The sequence below is a fragment of the Anoplophora glabripennis genome, unplaced genomic scaffold (assembly GCF_000390285.2).
Source record: "Anoplophora glabripennis isolate ALB-LARVAE unplaced genomic scaffold, Agla_2.0 scaffold178, whole genome shotgun sequence".
Lineage (NCBI taxonomy): Eukaryota > Metazoa > Arthropoda > Insecta > Coleoptera > Cerambycidae > Anoplophora > Anoplophora glabripennis.
In genome coordinates this window covers 796,404-814,830 of record NW_019416348.1, presented here as the reverse complement: position 1 = coordinate 814,830, position 18,427 = coordinate 796,404, and the positions used below count along the sequence as shown (strand labels likewise).

The following is an 18,427-nucleotide window of genomic DNA, read 5'->3' as shown; positions in this document are numbered from 1 at the left end:
CCGGACCTGTTTTATGGCCTCCAAGATCGCCTGATCTGAACCCTCTAGATTTCTTTGTTTGGGGATATTTGAAGACATTAGTGTATGGTACTCCTGTAAATAGCCTGGAAGAGCTGCAGCTACGGATTAATCAAAAGTGTCAAGAAATCCAAACCAAGGAGGGTGTTTTCGAAAGAGTTCGAATATCGTTGAGACGAAGATGTCGTGCCTGCTTGGAAATGGACGGAGGGCACTTTGAACATCTTCTGTAACTTTGTTTTTTGTTTGTTAAAAGCTTCCTTTGTCGGTTTATTCCTAATAAAATAAAATGTTTGAAAAACGAATAGAGGTCCATATCTCCGCAACCGTTACTTTGCGGACCCATGTTTATTAAGACTTTTCTGCTTATTTTGGTTCATACTATTACCTCCTGAAATATTTTCCACTCTTTTTTTAACACCATGTATATTATTTTTGTGGTTTTATCGTGAAGGGTGTAAAAAATTGTCATTATTGTGCTACAGCTAGTCCGTCCCTGGCAAACCAAATAAGCAAAATTGTTTTCATGGGTTAATTTTTAAGAAGTATTATCTTTTGCCCTTCATATTCAAAAATAATTAAATTACACAGTACTTTAAAAGTTGTTACAAAACATTTTCAGGTGCATCCTTTATGGAAACATTTTATAGGAACGTGTCATATTATTTTCACATCCCCTGTCCGAGCGATTGCCCGCATATTCTGCGACACTCTGTATATTACGCGGTATTATAAATGTAGAATTTTTTCTTCACATTTTTAGTAATTTTTGACTTGTGGGATACAATTTTTGAAAAAATTGCGAAATTATTTAGCATTCTCGAATCTACTTCGCAATCTAGCATCAAAAATGACTATTTCCGTTAATCCCACAATAAAATATAGTTTTATGAACTCGGCATATCCTGTCATAGCGTCCGTAAAATAATGTCATCTAAAATGTAACGCTAAACCAGCGAATGAAGCGAAGCTAAATTATTATTGTCGAGAGAAAACCTTAACCAAAACTTGCATCTTTATGGCCTCGCCAGCTTGTGAGCCGTCCATAAAAGTGCAAAATTTTGATCTTGATAAATGACTATCTCTGTCTTCTAGAACTACCTTGTACACACCAAAAGTGATGGATGAACTCAAAGTAAACAAACTTCACGAAGAAAATTCGAAACAGAATCAGCAAAAAGATGACAAAAGGAGGGAAGATATCAACAATAACGATGAAAACGAAAAGATAATCCACGACAGCGAATACGAACAGTCAGATGAAGAACCAGCCACTATAATCCCCTGGAGGGCGCAACTCCGAAAAACTAACAGTAAATTAAATCTTTTAGACTAGTCAGTTGATAAAAAATTTGTTATTGCTTAGCTTTACCTGTAGTCGTTAATGTGTATATAGTCACATGGTTTCACTAGAGTATTAAAAGGACTGCCAACTTTTAAATACTCTTGATCAAGACATAATTTAGTTCTTAATTTTGTTTAATATTATTCCAATATGAAGTATAGTGCATTTATGCGTAGGTCCTTGCACAGTTTTGAATAGTGGAATACTAATGTCATTGTCGTTGTTGTGTTGTGGTGATTCAAATATATTATTTTAAATACATTTGTTTAATGTACATGGGAGATTGATCTTTTTATATTATAATACGTATTTAATATTTTTATTTACTCTATTCCTTTTTGTATATAATATGTTTACCACCGATCTACTGTTAACATACAGTCTTTTAGTTCATAAACAATTAGGTTTGGGAACATAATATACATTATGCTATACGAAATTTCGAGTTCATGGTGTTTATGTATAAAAAGAGTTTTTTTTTGTTATCTATATTTATAGTTTATTAGGTACATATACCGAATATTTTTTATATTGAAATATATATAAAGTTTGATGCAATATTAGTATTAAGTTTTAAAGATACAGGGTGAAATATATCCAACACAGTTTAACTGGGCCCAGTGGTTAATAGTTACTACTGGGATTTACTGATCGCCCTGTATATAACTGCAGTCAATGTATGTGATTCATTTTTGGATTAGTGTATTAGTTATAATTGTATCATTTTTTGTTGCAATTTCATATATTTTTATTGTTGCAACGTAATATTTTTGCTTGCCATTAGGTATTTACTTATTTAAATGATTTTTGCTTCTACATTATTTATCAAAATTGCTTTAAAGGTTTGGGAACTAATATCTAGAAAATATATTTTATGGTTTATTTACCAGTATGTAAGTAGTACTTGTATTGTAAAATATGGATATACTTATAATAAATATATGGTATTACATGTTATGTGTTTGTCTCATTTTATCTTTGTGCAAAACAGTGGGAGAGTAAAATTCATAAGAAATAAGTTAAGAACTTTTAAACTAATTTCCACGAAATTAATTATTATGTATCTTTGTCTTTTTTTAATGTGAAGTATAGTAAAAACTTTTTAATTACATATGAAGGGCACAGGGGAAGAAGGCGTCTTGTCAAATATGGTACATTTTAGAGGAAATGGATTTTAATAGTTTAACATCATGTTACTTGTTTAAGAATATTCAAGTAAGGTTTTTTATTATTTTATGAAATACCGGCACACAAAAAAGTGGTCTTGACCCAATAGGCTTTATGTATTTTGACGTGCTAAAGCCGAATATGAACTGTAGCATAACAACCCCGGGTTCGATCGAAAAAAAATAGTAAACGTAGTTGTGGCCAGAAATATGTGTGATCGTCATAAGGAATACCTACGTTGTGTGTATCTATTTTTAATTGACCGGAAGGCGCTGGTTACTAACTTTTTTTGAGGGGATGTATGGTTTAATTTTATAAAACAAAAGCAGAGTAAATACACCTAACTTTATTATTTACATACAACAGTCTTCAAATTAAACATGGGACAAATAGAAAGAACAACAAAAACGTTAACAACCATTTAACATAGAATGAGAGTGCCAAGCTCACCTAGAGCTCCTGTGGGGAAAGAGCATGGCAGAGAAACCCACGATCGTTGCTCTTACCACCCAAATATAAATGCAAAACAACCGCTAACCAAAGGCATAAATTAAGATCCTTTGCTAATGATAAATAAGACCTGTCTCATTTAATGTGTCACTAAATGGCATCGGTTACCTCATATTAGTCATACACACTTCCAAGTAAAACTGAAGAGGTTTGGTTTTAGTTAGCCGGCAGGGCCAGAAGGTACTGGAGTCCCATACGGGAGGCAATCCAGCTATAGTTGAGATTTCGGAAGATCCTTCATAACACTGGAGTCCCATACGGGAGGCAATCGAGCTTAATCCAGATTCGTTCCGCACGGGCGAAAATGTTAGTAAACTCAACAAGGCTCGTATAGACGTATGACATAAAGTGAGCACAAGAAATCAAAGAACAACTTAATCATGATAAAACAAGTTAAATGTGAAACAAAGAAGTCGTTAATGCAATATCTGGGCAGTCACGACAATATACATATTTTAACATGTAATAAATAATGAGCAATCTATAATAATAATTGTAACAATTTTATCTTAGAAAAATATACGCCCCTGAGCGTAAGACAATGAAGGCTAAACATATACAGAATTATTATCATGAAACATCTATATTTTACGAACAACGTAATCATGACAAAAACAAGTTAGATGTGAAACAAAGGAGTCATTACTGTAATGTCTGGCAGTCACGACAATATATATTTTAACGTGAAATAAATAATGAGTAATCGTTAATACTAATTATAACAATTTTACCTTAGAAAAATATATGCCCTTGAGCATAAAGCAATGGAAGCTAAACATACAAAGAATTATTATCATGAAACATCTATAACCATCACAATCATAAGATTACATAGAACAATTAACAACAAAGTACTTAAAAAATATTACCTGCTAACTATTACCAGTTAAACACTTAATTTTCCACTACTTCTATATTTTTCACACTACACTGACCACTTTACTTTTCACTCCGCGCTGTCCTCACTTCATCTCCCTATCTTCGACTAACTGGGCTTCCTTCCAGAATTGCCCCACCTAGGCATTTTATTTTTTGCGCTTCCTTCTACCGACCGTTAATAATACTTTTTCATTATTGTGCAACACTCATGTAACAGGTGACGTCGAAGTTGATAAGAAAAGTACGGTTTTGCACAGAACTATATTTAGTTCAAACACCCCCAAAATTATGAGTAATTGGCAAAAAATAGAGAAAAATCACCGAAAATCACGTTAGTGACGGTAAAAAAATTCGAAAAAATTTGTTCTGAATTTGATCAAGTGAGTTTCTTATGTATTTTGATGTGCTGAATGCAAATCTGAAATCTTTTAAGCTACATCATCCCAGATTTTGCGAAAATGGCAAAATAATAGACTTACTGCACTTATAAATAACTTTTCCAGTCTTTGAAATTGCCTTACACCATTCGCTACAGGGTCGGAAAGTCCCCATGGTTCATCGGCCGTTACGTGAGAGCGATAAAGAAAGTCATAGAAATCTGTGCGATAGAGAAAAATGGCTATAATGAAGGCGTCTAATAGCCACCGCCCATTTCGCCCTTCCATAAATAAGAAGTTGATCTTATTTGTAAAATGGCGAAATGGGCGGTGACTATTAGACGCCTTCATTATAGCCATCTTTCTCTATCGGCCGGATTTCTATGACTTTCTTTATCGCTCTTACGTAACGGCCGATGAACCATGGGGACTTTCCGACCCTGTATATAGTCATATCCAAAGGCTGATTAATGCTCATCAACATGGATTCATAAAAAATAAGTCGACGGTAACGAACCTACTCTGTATCACACAATTTTTTGCTCAATTTATTACTCAATATATTGATAATAATATTCAAGTATATGTAATTTATACTGATTACTCTAAAGCTGTTGATAAGTTAGACCACTCTATTCTTCTATTGAAACAAACAAGCTGGTTTGTCCTCATCCTTGAGTACATAATTTTATTCTTATGTAGTAGACAGGAAACATTATGACGAATGAATGATTTTAAATCGCAAAGCTTTTGTGCTGCATACGGTGTGCCCCAAGGATCTATCCTAGGGCCACTGCTCTTTATACTTTTTAATAATGACGTGGTGCCTGATATCAATGTTTACTATCTTCTTTACGCGGATTCTTTGTGCAATAAATATTGCTGATGATTGCGTAATGTTAATTACTTAAATAAAATGAGCCAATGGAGTGTCCATAGTAAGCTTAATGCCACAAAATTTAATTAAATTACTTTTTCACGAAAAATATCTCCAATATTATATAATTATACTTTAGATGATGTCGTTGCAACAACACTGTTTGTTACCTACCGCCGCTGAGTCAACCGCGTGGAAAATTTTCTGTCCTGCCGATATGTATTAATACCTCTGGGAAAATACCAAGTGAAATTGTTTGATATATTGGGTTGCCTAATCCATAGGACTGTAAGGATCACAGTTTTAAACGAGCATCTCCAACAAAGCTTCCACATGCAGGAGGAGAGAGTTTAAAACCGATGACGCATACTGGCTAGAAGTCATCGACAGTGGCATAAAAGAATATATTCAAAATAAAATTGCGACATAAAATCGAATTTTACGGAAAGGCTTAGTTGGAAGCGATACCTAAAATTCCTATTGAAGATTGTGTTTTGCAAAGTATATGTATGCATTGTTAAATACGAATAATGGATAAAATACTAATGTTCGTACTGATAAGCTCTTTTAAAAGCCAATGTTAATTATTTTGACTAGATCTTAGATACAATGACATTAAGGGAAACTATCTTTTGGGTATTAATTCTATTCAAATGGGAGTAAAATTTTATACTCATAAAAAATATTGCAAAAGTTATGTCACATTAGGTTATGCGATTGGACTAAAATCTGACTTATTTCTAAAAAAAATATGGCATAAAAATATATTCCAGATATACCTCGAGAAATTTTTCAAAATTACAGTTCTTTTGTAATTGGGATACCTAAATTTTCTATTTTAAACCAATTTAATGGTACAGATAAAATGTATTTAGGTCAATAGATATGTATGCTTTATTAAATACAGTCTATCGCTATTTAGACTACAACGATGTCATTCATCAAAAATATCGACGCTTGCAAATATTTATTTCTTAAAAATATTCATACATGCTATCTCTTATTTGCTTTCTATATTTACACTTTCAACAATTATTTGGCCTATATAACTATTTCGTAATTTTCATACATATTTAGTAGGTGACTGGTGAAGGAAGATATTTATGGAAGAAGGTGAGTACAAATGAAAAAAATAAATAAGAGATATTGAATAGTACGAATATCATACATAATAAAACCTACGTTAAAAAAATAATAGGCTGAGATCACAACAGTTTTGTATATGATTTGGATAAATAGATGTCTAATACTTTTATCTACTAAATAAGCTGAACCTTTGTTCAAGTTTTTGTTTATTGACGGACTCGTGTCTACCCAGAATTAAAAAAATGTCATTTCAAAAATATTTCTTCATAGCCACCAATTAGAAAATATATGTATACAAATTAACATATTTTGCATTTATAAGTCTGTCCTCTTAACAGCTACCATATAAAATTACTCTAAAATTAGAATGCATTCTGACAATTTTCTGTGTGATTTTTATTTTATTATTAGGATAATTTAATAATTCACAACGTTTTCTAAAAATCCTGTCCTGTTTATTGATAACTCCGGTGATTGTAGAGATATGTATTTGAACTTTAGCACATATTTTTAAGTCGGCACACTTTTTGTGTTTAAATTTTTATTTTGACACCCTGTATTTTGAAAATGGGGCTACGAAATGAAAAGTGGCATAAAAAAGTACCATTATTTTAACCCAAAGAATATGTGGTTAACTGCTTGTAGCACCCTGTATAAGTAAGTATACAAGTAGGAATCTATGAGGTTAGATGTCCTTTGCATACCTAGATTTTTGGTATTGAACAACATTGTTCAACTTCATTTGACAGGATTTTTAGAAAACTTTTTGAATTATTAAATTATCCTGATAATAAATTCAAAATCACGGTCTCGATTCCGTCTTGCGAATTTCAAACATATAGTTTCCGTCTTTTCGGGTACCAGTTCCAGGTCTTGAGTTTTCATCCAGTACGCTATCTCATTTATTTTATGTATCAATTTCTCAAAATCTCTATGCCTTCCTATTATCACCAGGTCATCGGCATACCCCACCAGACTAAACTCCTTCTGGCTTAACCTTAACTTAACTTACTCTTGTTGTTCTCGGGCTAGGTTCTATGGGGTCGGACCAGCTTCCCAGACAACGGTAGCCCTCTCAGACTTTCCATAATGGCTTCTGTAACTGTCGCATCCGATACTTCCAAGCATTGGAAGTGCAATGTAATCTTGTAACTGGCGGTGACCTGCTACATCGGCCAAAGCTTAACACCCCGAAAAAACATCGTATTTTAAAAGTCAGGACGGACCGTGAAAGTCTTATAATCACTATTAAGTAAAACACACGTGAAGTTCAAATATTTTTTAAATCTGTCTTAAAAGGGCACATATTTTAAAACTACAAACTAATTGGAATCCAACCTCGTTACGATTTTTCAGGCCAAATTTTAAAAAATTATGTATTAGTCCTTAATCGTACTACTGATATTTTGCGACATACAAAATCTTACCCGTACCAGTTTTTATCAGAATCCATTTATTTTTAAATTCATAAAAAATATAAATCAAATAAAAAATAATCAAAAGCAACAACCCTTGTACATTTTCATTTCTTTCAATACTTTTATGTTTTGTTTATTTAATTTATTCTGAATCAATGTTGAAAAAAGAGGAACAACTACCCTAAAGCAACTTAGAGAGTAGTTGATTCCCGCACTATCAGTTAGGNATTCTTTACTTCCTCAGCTGCTGCAAAAATTCTTTGACAAAGCATCTCCATACTATCAATAGGGTTGGAATAAACAACATTTTTTAAGTGATCCCATAAAAACTAGTCCATGGGTGTGAGATCCGGTGATCGCGCAGGCCATTTGACTGGTGCATCGTTCCCTCGACCTATCCATCTCCCAGGAAAATTTAAATTTAACCATTGTCTAACAGCTAAAGTACAATGAGCAGGAGCTCCGTCATGTGCATAGCACATGTTTTCACGGATAGTGGCACGTCTTCAAGCAATATTGGAAGTTGCTCATTTAAAAATCTTAAATATTCTGGATATCTGGTATGATAATTATTATAGTCGTACATTCAAAAAATACTTGCAACATATCGACATACTCGTCACTAGTATACATAATTTGTTATTTTATTCAATTCAAAAACAATTTACTATCTAGGCCGCAGGTAAAAAGTGACTAGAATTAATTAACACTTTAAATTAATACTTCAAAATTACAATTTACATTATCAGAAGACATTTACCTACTCGATTTTTTATTTGTTTAAGCGACTGGCATTCGTGGAGGTATAAATCCGTAACACCAATTTATGAATTAAAAATATCTCCTCAACGGTTGGCTTTAGCCATTTTCAATAAGTATACCTTTTTTGTTTGAAATAGTTCAATATTTCATATTTTGTTACTAAAAGCTGTATACGGGGGTTGGCAAAAAAGTTACTACATACTCAATGCATAACATTGCCTGCAGAGGGCGCCTCGTACTCGACACTCAAAAATCGTTATTATATTATTTTTCCCATCACTAAAAAACCTCTCTGTTGAAAATTTGAAACATTTCTGACTAAAATTATAGAAATTATTAAGGAAAAACCATTTATTATTTTTCAGTTTGACACCCTGTATGTTTTTTATTATGTGACTTGGGATATAGGTATATTAGGTTAAATCGACTTATTTTCACCCAAGGAATCTCTGGTATCATTTGTGCCCCTCCATTTAAATACACCCAGTATATATCAAATGTACATATGTATTTCTATTAATTTTTAAATTAATTCCATTTGTAAGGAGGCTACTTGGGAAAATAATAAAATAAGTAAATGTTCATGTTTAAACATTTTTTTTTCAAAAACAAGCTTCTAGTGACGTCTTTTATTTTCGTATTCTTCTCAGCAAACCCTTTCATTTAATACCCATACTTTGGGTGTGCATAAAAAATAACTGGTCCGCCATCTTTGGGAGTCCGCCATATTGGATTTAGAATGACGTCACTTAGCAAACCATCCATTATGATCCAAACTAAACGTGTATGCAAAATTTCAGCTCAAGCGGTCGGGATGGCTGTTTTAAAATTCAGTTGCAAGATTTGACTCATACTAACAAGGCAAGTTAAATAAAAGCTTGTAAAAAATAGTAAGACCTTTTTATTGTTGCAATTTTTACCCATTGTTAAAATAAGAAGAATGCAAGACACAAAAGCTAATAATAAAATACATATCTACTATTTAAAACAGAAATTTGCATGTAATTTTCTTTTATTTCATTGGTATAAATATGTTTTTATTTTTAATTTTACTAGGTTGCCTAAAGAATTGTTTTTCAAATATTTGATATTATAAAATGTACTCATATACTTTATTCGATACAAAAATACAAAAATGTTTAACCTATTTATTACTTAATACGAGGTCTGTTCAGAAAACAACCGAGCTGTATGTGTCCATTTCGTGAAGCAGTCCTACATAGCTTAATTTAAAATAGCTTTTAAATCCTGTGACAAATTTGCTGTTTTAGAACGGCTCAGACAGGTCTGACTAGTTTGAAGGCAAAGGGAGGACATTAATCTCATTTTTTTTTTTACAAAACTGTCCAATTAACAAAGCTGAGTGCGCGGGAGCTTTGTCATGATGCAAGAACAATGAGTTGTCTCGCCACAACTCTGGTTTCTTTTTGTGGATTTTTTCACCTAGCCATTGTTGCAAGAATTCAAAATGCACAATTCCATTAAAGTAAACAAAAACAGTGAGTTTTTTTGAGGCGTGGAGATCCTTTCCGAATCCATTGTGATGACAGAACTTTTGCCTCAATGTCGTAGCCGTAAACAGCTATGGTCTCCCGTTATGATCTTTTGAATCAATGTTTCATCGTCATCGGAATTTCGCATAACTTTCTTTCTGTTTTTTCCGTCATCAAACGAGGAACAAATTGTGCTGCATCTCGATGCATGTTCAATTTTTCTGTCAGTTTCACGACATAGCCCAATTGAGATGCTAACGTCTTCTGCAATTTCTCCGACAGTCAATCGGCGCCAGATCTCTGACTTTATGTTTGTGGGAGTTATCAGTTGAGGTCTTGAAGGCCTTTCTGGTCGAGGATCGTCTTCAATTGACTGACAACCACTTTTAAATCGTGAAAAAAACCATTCGTAACATTGCGTACTACCCAGAGCATCATCTCCGTAAGCTTGTTTCAAAAGTTGAAACGTTTCCGTGAAAATTTTCCCCAGTTCCACCCAAAATTTTACGTTGCATCGTTGTCTCAGAAAACCGCACATTTCCAAAATCGTCACTACCACTTAAACACGTTGCACTCAAATAACAATATTGTAACCTGAGGGGTTATTTCTTTAATTATCTACTTTTATTAATTATCTATTTAATGCTCGAAAGAGTTACTATTTAATTCTCGAAAGAGTTACTATTTAATTCTCGAAAGGGAGTTTATTTAATTATCGTTATACTTTAATTAACACGTGGGAACTTAGAAATGTTGTATGTGCAGAGAATCAATTCCAAGCACTTACCCTTTCATTGCTTACGTGAAATGTAATCCAGTGAATTTACATTTATAACAATAATTATATGACTTACTAGTAACCCTAACCTTCCCCTATGACTCCGCGTAGCAATTACGGGACGGATTAGTCGATCTCATTTAATCTACTCTGATAGCTTGAAAAAATCCGTCAAAAAAAACAGATTACTAATATACTTTTCTTTTTCAATCATTATCTAATTCACAATTTAATTTGAATTCTACTTGGAATCTCTACGCTCTTCCCGCGGTTTCACGCGTTCTTAAAAGATGGGGTTCTACGCGGCGCCTCCCAGACGCTTAACACATGGCCTCGACAGTCTAAGTGAAATCGTTAAAAATATTGGCAAATTTCTCCGAAGGACGATCTTGGCGACCTACTACTTGAAAACCATTATCCCTCCGACAATTTGTGTCGACAGAAATATCTTACTTTTTGACCCATCCTTCCGAGAACTAATAAATAACTGACTGCGCGTCCCGGCTTTTGTTACAATATCACGAAATTTAAATGAGGTATTAACAATCCAAGAACATGTGGTTGCAAAGCTGATTATGTGCAACGCAGTGCTGCATATCACTAAATATATCTTAAAAAAGTTCGATTATATTCTGAACATATTTTGAAGGCTTAAAAGTAATAGACAATCTGTTATAGTCAATGAGGTACCTAACACTGTTCATGTTTATTGAGATGAGGAACCAATTTTGAATTTGAGAGAAGTTTCTCAACCGAATTATATTATACACCGTATAATGTTTGGGAAATACAATGCAGCATTTAAAAACCATTAAAGTATATTTAGCATACCTACCTATTTAATTTTTTTAAATTTATTTTTTGTTACGAATTGTTAAACTTGATTCTGTAAAAATGTTCTTCAACAAACTCCTTTATTTTTAATTTCAGAGCTTTGTTTAGCTAAAACAAAAAATTAACCTTCTTTCCAGAAAATGGAGTATATCTACGTTTTAATACTTGCAGTCATAAACCCAGTAATTTGTTATTACTTTTATAATCCTGCAACACATCAATTGTTTGTAAGTTCATCGTTGGACAATATCCCAGGAGGATACAAACTAATACCACCTCCTCGAAGTCACACCAGAAGAAGGTCAAGACTGGCAATAGGTAGTTAATTTTATTATCCACATAATACTGTTTATCAATCTGACCTACATCCTAGATTAATTCTCATGTTTTTTTTTAAATGAGTACTACCGGTTTTATTAATTTATTAACAAAAAAAAATAAATCAACTACTGATTGCAGATTTAAAAAACTGAAGTATTTCTTAAAATATTTTTCTACATGTATTTTGCTAGCATAAACCTCAGTGAGTTAAATAACGTATTTTAAAATTAATACGTTGGAGATCGGGATGCCGATAAGGTAAATATAATATTTCATTGAAAATAACAAAATAAACAATAGATAGTTAGTGTTTTTAACTAAATAAATAAAACCTAGCTTAAAAAATATTTTGCAACTAGACTTAAAAGGTTCTTCAGATTGCATGTCTGATGATTTTTGTTTCAGAACAGCTCTTAACGGGGACCTATATACCAATCTGAAAAACCTAAAATTTTTAGAGAATGTTATAGATTTTATAGAATATCCGGGTAAATTTTATAAAATTTCATTTGTACTCGATTTTTTTTTATCAGGTGCTATTGCTAGGTGTTATGTTACTAAAAAATAAATTTGTTACTAAGACATTTCGATTACACAGCGTGTATCTGTACAGCCTACGTAATACGTTTGTCAATGGACTGTTATTAAATTAATTTAGTCTAGATCATACATAATTTCAAAAATATGTATTATTCAAATAGGCTTTATAAAAATATGGGCATTATTTTCCAAATTCTAATATTTATTTATTTAATTTAATTTAAATTTCGATATAGAAGTAAATCGAATACCACAGACAATATAGCTTATAGCTATTTTGTTTGTGCTAATACTAAAACCATTGAAAAATATGTCAATTTTTTTGTGGTGCCTTATTTCTACCTATTACTTCTTTCACATTATAAATGGAACTAATGTTTTTCCCCTTAACAATGTTTTCAATAATCTGATCTGAAATATTATTCTTATAGATTTGGTGCTATTTGTATTCCACATTTGAATTAGCTCAATATCTGAAATAAAATAAAAATACGGAGCTAATAATAAAACATATTTTTCAAAATTCCATATATTTCTCAAAACTATTTCTCAAACTGATTAAAATAATGTCAGCAAAAATCCTCCAGTTTATTCAGGTTGTCCCTGTCAGTATAGAGACAAATATAAATTCATAGAATTGTTTTTCTAAACCTAAATGTAAATAAAAATGTTGCAAATTTTATAGAGCAATACATAATTTTTTAAATAGTCACAAATTGTTAAATATTTTCCTTAGAAAATACAAAAAAAATATTTGATAAATAGAGGTGCTTAAAATGCAAACTGAAAATTGCAACTGCAAATTTTTTTCATTCTCTCTGGAAGGTCTGGAAGTCTCAGAAAATATTTTGTTCAAAGTGCGTTATCCAGGGTGGATAACATTTGGTCATTCTGAACATATTCAGAATCCTTAGCAACTTAAAAATGGAAATGATCTGTTCCTTTTATTAAAAGAATTTCTAAAAGTTTTACATTTCTTCATCTAAAAAACTTACCCTTGATACAAAAGTTTTTAACATCCGCAATTACTAATTTTCTATATGAAATATAAGTTTATAAGGTTTTTTGTGCTTGAATGAACGGTGTAAATGGTTGTAATTTTTAGTTTAGGAGATATTTGGTACTTTAGAATAGAAACGTCAATTAATAAAAACAAAACATGAAATAGCAGGAAAACTGTACTATTTACTTTTTATTATTTTTTGCAGCAACAGACAATAATCTTCCAACACCTATTCGAAAACTATTTTATTGGCACAGAGCTATCGCTCCAGACAGCGCGTTAAATGCTGGAAATTGGCAACCCAAAAAGGATGCAGGCTCATTTGAGCTGGCATCCAACAATAAAATTTAGCGTGGTAACTCTTCTACTTGGTAATAGGTGGCAGCGGCTTCGAAGTACGGCAGTATTGCCATGTAATAATTGGGCATACATATAAATTTAACGCATTTAACTATGTAATTTTTTGAAATTGAAATTTATCTTTTGTTTGACGTTGAAATGACGTTTACATTAAATGATGCTAAATAAAATAAATCAAGTTAGAATTATTAAAATTATGAATTTACCTAATTAATTATTTATTTTATATGAATTCGCTTTAAAATGGGAGAATTCAAAAACTATCTAATGCTTTTAGATTTGTGTGTCGACTTCCAATTTGAAACGATATTAACACCTATATCTAAAAATTGCATTATACAGATTGTTTAAAAATGTAGCATGTCACATATGTTTTATTGAATATTCTGTATTTATTTATTAATATGGCAAGTGATGCATATCATGGATGCCATTGGCAGTACCCATTATTGTGACACAGGCTGTTAAAAAAAAATAAACAATGTAAAATTTCCTTTATCTAATCTAATTTTCTTGAACATTTTATTTAATAAAATTGTTGGAACCTCAAGGGGTGATTGAGTACGAAGATTATTAAAAAAAAAACAAAAAAATCATGAATCAATGATCCCTTACAGATAAGATAAATCGTTCGTTACTGCTGTTATAATTTTTGACTAACTTTTTTGTTTTTCGGCATACGGACTTTGGACCTTTTGCGTTCAACGCAGAGCGGGCAATCAGAACCAATGTTGTTGGAGAGATTTTTTAAATAATTTTTTCGATTCAACGCACCGTTTCCGAGTTATAAGGCCTTTTTTATTGTATGGCGTCACACACCTCTTGTTACTGCAACAACCAGAACCCGGGGGTCGGGGAGATCTTTTCAATTATTTTTTCGATTATAACCATTATTCTATTGGTTCGGACTTACCCTCGATCATCAATCAGAACCAGCGGAGATTTTTTATATTTCCAGCCATTTCCTAGTAACGAGCAAAAACGTTTTTCTTTTACTCATACGTAGTGACGTCATAGCTCAATGACGAACGCTAGAAAGGCCCCGCGCTCTACCCCATGCCCCCTCTCTGGAGCCTTAGGTGTTTTGAAGACGCTGGCGTAGCGCTAGAAGCCAGAGACTCCTGAAGACAACAGAGAGAGAAGCCCTCTATGACAACACCATCACTCTATCTCTCTTGCACACTATAAAACTCTGTCTTTCTGCACACTATCGGACCAAAATGACGGAAACGAACCTTCCTTTAAAAATACGTGGGATTTATAATTATCAGAATAACCCATTTTAATTTGAAAAATGGATTATTCTGATAATGAAAAATACAACATAATTAGACTGTGTTATTAAAATAATAATGCTGCAAGAATTGGACAGGAATATCGGCAAATTTATTTTGGAGGAAGAATTCCGTCAACGAACACTGTAAAAATATTATTAGAAATGATAGGTGGCCAGATAACAGCCCCGATCTCAGTCCCTTAGACATATTTTTTGTAGAGACACTCCAACAAAATATGTTATTACAGACCTCAAAATGTACAAGTATTGAGAGACAAAATACAGGACGAAATGTTTGATAATGTTTAATTTATTTTTAACGCAATAAATAGTGCATTAAAGCATATTTTCAACTGAGTCATTCACAATAATGGACATGTGGAAAATTTGTAAAAGTTGGTAGATATTTTAATGTTATTTCGTTTATTATAAGGTATTCTCTTTAGTATAAAGGTTAATTATAAAATACATAGTTAGGTAGTTTTNTACATGGAATTTATCATTATTAGAATAACCCATTTTAATTTAAAAAAAAATTCAAATGGGTTATTCCGATTTCGAAAAATAAAACATAATTAAACTGTATTATTCAAATAACAATAATGTGCAAAAGTTCTTCAATTATTAAACATAAGTGGATGTCAAAATACACAAAAAAACCTGTAGCTACATTCCGCAACTTACTAATACCCACCTTGCATATTAAATAAATTTATCATCACCATCAAGTATTATAAAAATTATATAAGCTGTTTAAAATATCATTACGAATTTTGTTTATTTGGAAATATATTTTCTGCAGTATTTCAATACCAAAAAGTGAAAATAGTAGCTAATTAACAAAATTATTATTAAATAACTTAACTGTGACACTGCTGTAGAATATCCGATGGCCTGAAGTTGACTACATAGGTATTCGTCCATTCTTTAAAACATTTCTCATTTTTACATCATACATTTAAGTAAGTAAATACAGTAATACAAAAAAATAGACATTGAAAAAAAGTGTACAAAACAAATCCTTACGTACGCGTGACAACATTACCCAACTGTTGCTTATGCGTTGCTAGGATACACGTAAGCATTGTCTAGGAATGCCAGCCGCTGCATCTGAATTTTTCTAAAATTATGCTGGTGGTGTACTCTATCGGCAATTCGGAAATTTAAAACTGCTGTTCTATTCCAGGCGCTGTCTGGAGCGGTAGTTATTTTGTCTGTGTTTTTTAATTACATCTTAGGTCCATTCGAAAATAATTTCTTACTGTTTTAAATTTTCTGGTAATACCCATTTTAAAAATACGACTATTTTTTATATCACTAGCCTTTGTAACAAAGTATAATCATTTTTAGGTTACTGTGGCGATGGAGGTTTTACTTGCAGTACACCTTACGCAAAAGCTCTGACGTTTCAATTTGAATGTTCAAGTGATGATAACTGCCCGTCAAGCTACAAATGTTGCTCTCAAAAATGCTTCCTTCATAAAGTTTGCATCAAAGCTGAATCATCTAATTCATCTAATATTTCCGATAGAAACAAGAAAAACTATAACTATGAGCGTCCAGGTCAGTGTGACAAGTGGACGTACGACTGCCAAGTTCCATACCATTATTCGATGACTTATCGTTTTAAATGCAACCAAGATAGCCAGTGTCCAGGTAACTTTAAATGCTGTCAACAGAATTGCTTTGTGCATAAAATCTGTTCTAAAATAGTTGCGAATGGAAAAAAGACACCAGAGAAGATAGTGCCTGCAGAGAAAACTGAAACACAACAAACGAATGAAATTACGACTGAAATTAATCCAGAAGAGTTAACTGAAGTAAGATCTTATTTTACAACAACTACGGAAAAAGAAGACGAAGAAACCATAGAAAGTACGACTTCAACAACTACTACAGAAGCTACAACAGTAACAGAGGAAGAAGCAGAGGAGGAAGTTTATACTTATGAAGACTCTGATAACGCAGAAACTACAACCGAATATGACGTAGAAACACTTACAATTGAAAATAACCTGACAACTGAACAAGTAACAGAAATTGTTGTAGAAGAAACTACAGGAGCTGAATTAAATACCACAGTCGCTAAAATCTCCCTGCGAAAAGTAACAATTGACCCGATACGGACTACTTTAGATACTAATGCAATTGATCCAAATTACGTTGAAAAATTCTATGACTACGACAATGACACCACTACAGAGAATGACGCGTATGAATATGAAGAATATGATGATTACGAGGATGAAACTGGTGATAATTAAATAGACATTAATTTCAATTCGCTCACAGCAGAACAACAAAAAAATTATAATCTATGTCGTTAATTTTCATGAAAATTAAAATAATTAATACTTCAATTACAATGTTACATTATGTTGAAAGTAATAAACGTACATAGATATAGATATATTAAGAAAGTAAATAAGTTGTTTCATCAAATAAAGAAGTGGATACGAATTTAAATTTGTTATTAATGCTTTTAAGAGTCAGGAATTAATTATTAATGATAGAAATAAAGTTTCAAGGGCAAATCAAGGTCAGCTCGCAAATATTAAATGGAATACCCTATTTATTATATTAGCAATCGATATGGAGCAAAATTTTGCAACCGAATATGGAGACTAAAGAAAAATTCCTATATGTCTAAGCAGGTCAATTAGAGGTCAAACTCATTTTTTTAATAACTCGACAGAAATATTTTAAGCAAAATTTGTAAGATTTTGACTGGCAAATTAGATAGTGTCCTTAGATCCTACCTAACAGCTGACTAGATATCAGTCTAAAGAATAACCCTATCATCAAATTTTTATTATTAACCTAACAAAGTGTTACCTTTCAAAATTGTTGTCAAGATTGAACTAACAGTTTTAGTAGAATAAAATTGTATTATTTTCATGTCCATCATTTTCTGTGAAAATTTAGTTTGATTTTCAAAACTTGCAAGGACATCCTAAAAAAATTCTTTGATCCTAAATTTAGAAAGAAAATTTGACGTAGTGTCGGTTGCTAGCATAAAAAACAGCGTATTCCATTTGAGCTTAGTTTGACCTTGCAGTTTGTGGTGGATGTCAAATCCAAGGTTACCATCTAAACTAATTGTCATTCAAAATCTTACAAATTTTGATTGAAACGTTTTTATCCAGTTATTCAGAGAAAAATTAGTTTGATCTTATATAGGATAAATTTTTCGACTGTTGCCATAAAATAAATTTAATATTTTTCAAATTAGACTCGGTTTAAGTTTAAGCTCAAGGTCATATCCAAGGTTACCATCAAGCATTGGTTTCTTGATATCCTATAACTTTTATCTGAAACTTTTTTGCAAAATGATCGTTGGGTTCAGGTCTATTTGTATATTCACCATACCACTGTTTTGCTGA

General features: G+C 32.0%; 2 protein-coding genes across 2 annotated transcripts in view; both read left to right on the top strand.

Moving 5' to 3' along the window:
• The window catches only part of LOC108904912 (putative mediator of RNA polymerase II transcription subunit 26), a 31,488-nt gene extending 29,233 nt beyond the window's left edge, over positions 1–2,255 (top strand). The window contains exon 6 of the mRNA XM_023454194.1: positions 1,114–2,255. Within this exon, the coding sequence (XP_023309962.1) occupies positions 1,114–1,354 (241 nt within the window). The 3' untranslated portion in view covers positions 1,355–2,255. The remainder of the gene's footprint in view (positions 1–1,113) is intronic.
• Positions 2,256–6,211: 3,956 nt separating this feature from the next.
• LOC108904917 lies at positions 6,212–17,510 on the top strand. The gene is made up of 3 exons (XM_018707642.1): positions 6,212–6,286; positions 11,682–11,862; positions 16,395–17,510. The coding sequence occupies exons 2-3, from the start codon at positions 11,685–11,687 to the stop codon at positions 17,306–17,308; spliced, it is 1,092 nt and encodes a 363-aa protein (XP_018563158.1). The 5' UTR covers positions 6,212–6,286; positions 11,682–11,684; the 3' UTR covers positions 17,309–17,510.
• Positions 17,511–18,427: the final 917 nt, after the last annotated feature.

What these genes read in the sequence shown, in the direction of transcription:
- LOC108904917 (XM_018707642.1), top strand. Translation starts at nt 11,685, where the DNA reads ATGGAGTATATCTACGTTTTAATACTTGCAGTCATAAACCCAGTAATT. An exon ending in AAGGTCAAGACTGGCAATAG is followed by an intron (nt 11,863 to 16,394) that starts GTAGTTAATTTT and finishes AATCATTTTTAG; the next exon opens with GTTACTGTGGCGATGGAGGT.